The following is a 6,491-nucleotide window of genomic DNA, read 5'->3' as shown; positions in this document are numbered from 1 at the left end:
CAAGTTTTCCTTTCTCTTTGTAGTGTTACAAGCTGATTGTGCATAGATAAGATCCCTGAAGTTGCAAAGACTAAAGTCTCAAAACCAAAGAGATATTCTTTATCAAAGTTAAGACTCTGCCACGCCCCCCTAAAACGGCTCGTTCTAACACGGCCAATCACAATGCACTGGGTCAGCTGGCCAATCAGAGCAGACTGCGCTTGTCGGAAGGAGGGACTTTGTAGAAAACGAAGCAAGAGAGGCGGGGCATAGAAAACCTACAATAATATACAGTATTTGAAAAATAATGTGTTTTTTGAACATTAAAGCATGTCAACATATTCTGTTACACCAAATACACAAAATAATGATCTTTAAAAAAGCATCATATGACCCCTTTAATCAAACTCTCCACAACGCACATGCGCAAGAGCCGCTTGGAGCAGCTCTGCTCTGATGGCCACAGCGTGCTTCTTGAACTAGGAACCAATAATGCCGGGGGGCGGGAAATGTGACGTCACCAAGAAACGTTTTCAAAACTCCCAGCAACAGTGTGCAGAGACCGTGCCTTTTAACTGTGTATTACAAAAATGTCGGAAAACAAAAATACACATCACTGGTCTTCAGAGGAAACCAGCGTGCTGCTCGCGATATGGTCTTCCACAGAGATCCAGGAGAAACTGGAGAGCTCGATAAGGAAGAAAAGAGTTTACGATGAGATAAGCCAGGAAATGCTGAACGGTGGCTTCAGTCGCTCGACCGAACAAATCATAAACAAGTTAAAAAAGCTTAGGAAGGAGTACAGGGACCTGAAAAGGAAACCAAGTAAAAGTGACAATGAACAGATTCCTAAAACATTCGACCACAGCGTTATGGAGTCTGTGCTAGAACACCGACCAGCCAGTCATCTGACTGGGGCCTTGAATTCAGCGACAGCCACGCTTGAGAAAAACGCGGACTCCGTCGTGTTTTCTGTAGCCGAGCTAGGTAAGTGTTGTGTCTGTATACAGTGTTATGCTGTGTAATATTACTTGGTTGCTGTTCTAGCTACTGATGTTGCACAATTAATTAATTTAAAGCCAAACATAAACATGTAGTCTATGCTTTTATTGTAGGTTCCCTCCAAAATAAAAGCTCAAGTAAATACGGTGGCCGAGAAGTGCAAAGCAAATCACAATTCTGAAAACAAATTACAAACGCAAATGCAAGTCTAAAAAAACAAAATAACAATTCAGAAAACATTATAACAAGTCAGAAAACACAGCGACAAATCAGACAAACCGAAAGAGGTAGATATAGTTTGAGACGGCGCCATTGGTTTGGGATTACTCACCGCTGACTGGACGAGACATCTATCAATCAACGTATACAGGAAGAACATCAGAGTCGTGGTAGAAAATTCAGAAATGGTATTAAAGTAGCTCAGTTTAAATGTATTGTATGAATTGCCCTTACTATGGAATAAAAAATACGGAGTGTATATTTACATTTAGTTAAAAGTGGCTATAAAACATCAGCTCCAGTGGCGCAGATGGATAAGCGCGTGTCGTTGGCTTTTTGACGCGATCGACCCGGGTTCAATCCCGTCTTTTGCCGGAATTTTTTTTTCTCCCTTCGGCTGGTTCATGATTTGCTTTGCACTTCTCGGCCACCGTAGGAATTACGACAAAAAAAATTCAGAAATGTGAGTGCCTGGTTGCTAAACTGCTTAGACTAGTCTTACAATTTAGTAGTCTTTTTTTTGGACTGGTCGCAAGTTTATAATGTAGGTTACAAAAAAAAATAATTTGAATAAAAAGAAAAAGTCGGATCACCCCCTGACTAAACCGGTAGTTTGTCAAACTATTTAAGACAAAAACACAAACCTTGTCACAATTAAAGTAGAACAAAAAGAGATCTGAGGTTACTTTGCAATCACTTGAATTTAAGTGAAAACAGGTCTGACTGCCTGTTATCAAAGTGGACTTTGTTGTAAATAACTTTAGTCTATGCAGTGAAGTTTGGCAACCTTGACTAATGAGTCTTTTGTTTGTAGGTAGCAAAATAGCCGAGCCCAAAACTGCTCAGCTGTGGTCTTCAAAAGAAACCAGTGCACTGCTTGCGATATGGTCTTCCACAGAGATCCAGGAGAAGCTGGGGAGCTCAAAAAGAAGGAAAAGAGTGTATGATGACATATGCCAAGAGATGGTAAACAATGGGTTTACTCGTACCACCGACCAAATCATTAACAAACTAAAAAAACTTAAAAAGGAGTTCAGGGGCAATAAGACGGAGAAAAGTAAAAGTGGCAGCCAATGGAGCAATAGAACCATTAACTATGATGTTATGGACGCTGCACTGGAACGCCTACCAGCGAGTCAATTTACTGAAGCATTAAATTCAGCAACAGCCATGCTTGAGACAAATACGGAATCGCTGTCTTCTGCAGCTGATCTCCGTAAGTTTTTATTATCGTCTTTCTTTGTCGTTCTCTTTTCTACACACTTGCCTAATGTATTCTGCAAAGGAATAGCTCACATTGCAAATGTTGCTATCCTCATATGTTTGGCAAGATTATTATGTAAATGCACTATTTGCTACATTTAGATCTTCAAGTAATGTGCTGCTTTTATTATATTGAATACAGACTCTTCACTTGAGGAGGTGCTGGACCAAGCTGAATCATCTTTTAGCTCCTCTCATCCCCAACCAAGAAAGCCTCTGGGAAGAACCAGAATAAAGAAGAGGGATTCAAACCAGGAGCTGCTGGAATACTTGAAAACTGCCGATGAACGGTTTATGGCACACGCCAAAGAACTTAATACTGCCATTCTTAATAAAATGGATGAAGCTACGAATTCTATGCTGGGACTATTAGGACGCATGCTGGCACTAATGGAGGAACAGCAGGGAAATAAGCCATGAGCACAGGATTCCTTTTGCACGCTTAATTCTCATTTGCACACTTTTTACATTTCAAAGTCGAAGCGAAACTGAAATTGAACCTCAAGTTACTTTATTAATATACATTCCAGGTTTATTTTGAATTATTGTTTTGTGCACTGTATTACAGAACATTTTTTGTTAATCTGTCTTCAAAATATAGTAACTTGTTCTACCCATGAAATTACTTTTTTTTTTATTTTTTATGCTTGACAACATCAACTCCTCCCCTCCACCCACCTGTCTTATAGAGACCATGAATAGCTAGTGGAAATAGTGTAGCAAACCCAAATGTGTTTGACAGAAGCTTGTTCTACCCATGAAATTACTTTTTTTTTTTTTTTAATGCTTGACAACATCAATTCCTCCCCTCCACCCACCTGTCTTATAGAGACCATGAATAGCTAGTGGAAATAGTGTAGCAAACCCAAATGTGTTTGACAGGAATAAAGGTAAAGTTATAGGCTTCTTACTTCATCACATTAACCGTGAATAAACTGTTTTCTTGTGTTTATTGGATTTGATTTTAATTTGTGTGTTGAAATTTCATTGATTCAGGTGAAACCATTACGACACAAACGCAAACTCCCTTCATGACTTTGAATAAAAGGCCACCGACGGAAGAGAGCACCATTGACATTGATGTCAACAAGCGTTCATCGTGCACCATAAAGGACCCAACAGATTTCACAAACATACTTGATATCAGTCGAGAAGACAATGAAAAGTGAGTCCATTCTGGTGTTTTAGGCCGTATGCTGGCATGAGCAAGTAACGCTTTTCCAGAATTGCATTGTAATCACAACTACATGAGGCTGAAGGGATTATTTGCCATCTTGCTAGCTATGTTTTGGAGGAGCTACCATGAAATTAGTAACAGTAATGTTATTGTATGGGTCTGTATGTATATCATCAGTAAAGCTATATGAATAACTAATTTAGTGGGCAACATTAATCAGTGTTATGTAGTACGTTGATGTATACATTACTGTGTGATTCAAGTGAGACGAAAGGTTGAAAAAAATGCTTGTTGTAAATGGCAAGATAACCCTTGTGAGCATTTTGCATGATCAGAATCTTTTTATTTATCACTTAGTATACTGATGTATTCACATTAACACCTTTTTGTCCCGTTTTTTTTTTTTGGTGCATTTCATCTGTTCTACAGGTTCAAGAGCTTGGCTGAACCCTCACCATCAGATTTCTTGGAATAAAGGCTGTGTTGTTGCCCAATATTAAAGTTTGCTCCAAAGAACGTGGCGTTATCTTGCATTCTATGGTTTCTACTTTCTACAAAGAGACATTACATCACTTATCTACATTCTGGTTGATATAGCCCGAAACATTCCTGCAATGGGGCCATTTCCTTCATGCCATTTTCCCTTCCTAAAATGTTTACTGATAAGATTGTCCCTTGCTGCTCTTTGTCACAATGAAAAAGTGTTAGTAGTAACAATTTAAGAGTCCAAAAAGAAGGAATATTCCCTTCTCTACATAAAACAGCATCAACATACAGTATGTTGGATGATGGAATTTACATCGCAGAATTAAAATTGGTTGCTGTTAACAAACATTTTTAACTTTGTTCATTGTTTACTTTGTGTGTTGTTGCTTCATACACATGTGTCTCAAGTTTGCTTTTGTATGTCTTTGTGCTTTACAGATTAACACTTTACGTTGGTCAAATTTATTTGCACTTTTTTTTATTGCAATTCATTTTTATAATAAATCAATATACATCTAAATTTTGGAACATTTATTGAACATTCACACCATCAGCAAGTAAGGATCTGAGGAAAAACAATAGAAAAAGTAATGAAATTAAACTGCAACTTGAATAATTTCACTGTCCTGTCCGTTAAAGTAGCCTAATAATGCAGCTTGTACATCCGTCCCTTCTGGTTGTCCGTGATCAATTAATGCCTGAACGGGAGGCTGCATGTACATATGGATGGCTGAAAGGTCGTCACTGAAGTGGTCACGTTCCTCACAGATATTGTGCAGCACACAGCAGGTCAAAACCATCTTCTTTATCAGCTCCAGTTTACAGTCACTCCTTTTTAAGAGGCACCTCCATCTTGCCTTTAGCCTTCCAAAACTTGAGTCCACAACTGACCTTGCACAACTCAACCTGAGATTGAACCGTTGCTGCTGTGGGGTTAGTCTGCCCGTGTCTGGAAATGGCTTCATCAGCCAGTTTTGCAAGGGATAGGCTGAGTCTCCAATCAGGTAGTATCCAACATCATAACCAGAGATGTGTACTTTGCTTTGGTTTAACGGGTGTCCATCATTCAACATCTTCCACAAATAAGACTGTCTTAGGACCCTCGCATCATGTACGCTGCCAGGATGGCCAACACACAAATCCCAGAAAAGCCCTTTGCCATCCACTACTGCTTGAATTACTATTGAATGCCACCCTTTCCTGTTAAAATAGTCACGAGGGTATTTTTCAGGTGCTATTATTGGAATGTGGCTTCCATCTATTGCACCCACACATTGAGGAACGTCCCAGCGATTTTCAAAAACATCTGCCATCTCTTTCAACTTTCTTGAATCTGGGAATTTAATGTGTACAGGCAGAAGAACTTTAATTACAGCGTTGCAGAAGTCCTGCACACAGTTGAATACAGTGCTCACGCCAACCCCGAAAAGCTGACTGACACTTCTGTACTCATTGCCAGTGGCAAGCTTCCAAAGGGCAATGGCAATTCGTTTTTTTACAGGTACACACAAGCGGAAATTGGTGTTCCTTCGTTCAAGCACATGCTTGAGGCGACAACAGATGTACTCAAAAGACTCCCGTGAGACCCGAAAATTCTGGATGAACTGTTCTGGAGTGAATTCAGGTACAATGGTATCCCACCACTTGTGCTCTCGAGGATAGGACCACACAGCAGATGTCCGTCTTCTCATGATCACCAAGGCTATCTGTTAAGAAAATGAAGGTGAACAGATATTATATAATGCCAGCTTTCTGTTATGGCAATGCAAATAATGCTTAAAGCATATTTGTGTCTTTCTACTTTGTTTAAACTTATATTTACATGCATGAATGTGACATTTACCCATAAAAAAAAAAAAAAACGTTTACAAGGTCACACAAAAAACAGTTTATCTCCAGAAATTAATGGAAGAATGTTATTCATTTTAAAAAATGTTTTAAAAACATTCCGACCAAATTTAAAGGAATAAACACAGTGCTAAAAAAAGATGTTTGAATGTTTCAGGAAAGGGAAAACAGAAGACACAGACTCTTTATAAAGAAATTGTATATTTATATTCATCATTGACACTTTTTTGCAATGAATTTGTGCCAGGCCTACACATAACCAGAAACGCTCTGATATATGATGCCTCGGAGAAAATGGACAGTTGATTGCATATGTAATTATTTTACAGAAATATAATTGGTTTGAAAACATCCCGCCCCCAGACTGGATCGTGCTTTGTACAGTTTAACTATAACGTAGCTACTTATTTTAAAGGACACCGAGGAAATTCCTCCATTGCAAGTACGTTACTTCGCAAAATGGTTGGTTTTCCAGGACGCGCGGAAAACCTTCACATCTTTAATGCATAAAAAAAAA

General features: G+C 38.9%; 2 protein-coding genes across 2 annotated transcripts; one reads left to right on the top strand and one right to left on the bottom strand.

The window, feature by feature from the left end:
• Positions 1-489: 489 nt before the first annotated feature.
• Positions 490-3,117, top strand: LOC107581302 (uncharacterized). The gene is made up of 3 exons (XM_016266804.1): positions 490-966; positions 2,015-2,416; positions 2,606-3,117. Exons 1-3 carry the CDS (start codon positions 570-572, stop codon positions 2,881-2,883), a joined length of 1,077 nt encoding a protein of 358 aa, XP_016122290.1. The 5' UTR covers positions 490-569; the 3' UTR covers positions 2,884-3,117.
• A 1,605-nt stretch (positions 3,118-4,722) lies between these two features.
• On the bottom strand, positions 4,723-5,817 carry LOC107581387 (putative nuclease HARBI1). Its single transcript, XM_016266945.1, has one exon. The coding sequence runs from the start codon at positions 5,815-5,817 to the stop codon at positions 4,723-4,725; it is 1,095 nt and encodes a 364-aa protein (XP_016122431.1).
• Positions 5,818-6,491: the final 674 nt, after the last annotated feature.

Source organism: Sinocyclocheilus grahami, unplaced genomic scaffold (assembly GCF_001515645.1).
Source record: "Sinocyclocheilus grahami isolate Dianchi unplaced genomic scaffold, SAMN03320097.WGS_v1.1 scaffold34.1, whole genome shotgun sequence".
NCBI lineage: Eukaryota > Metazoa > Chordata > Actinopteri > Cypriniformes > Cyprinidae > Sinocyclocheilus > Sinocyclocheilus grahami.
This window is presented reverse-complemented; position numbering and strand designations above follow the sequence as displayed.

Excerpts from the sequence above, each read along its gene's own strand:
- LOC107581302 (XM_016266804.1), top strand. The coding sequence starts at position 570 with ATGTCGGAAAACAAAAATACACATCACTGGTCTTCAGAGGAAACCAGC. Across the intron at positions 967-2,014 it reads GTTTTCTGTAGCCGAGCTAG|GTAGCAAAATAGCCGAGCCC; the intron begins GTAAGTGTTGTG and ends TTTTGTTTGTAG. Across the intron at positions 2,417-2,605 it reads GTCTTCTGCAGCTGATCTCC|ACTCTTCACTTGAGGAGGTG; the intron begins GTAAGTTTTTAT and ends TATTGAATACAG.
- LOC107581387 (XM_016266945.1), bottom strand. The coding sequence starts at position 5,817 with ATGAGAAGACGGACATCTGCTGTGTGGTCCTATCCTCGAGAGCACAAG.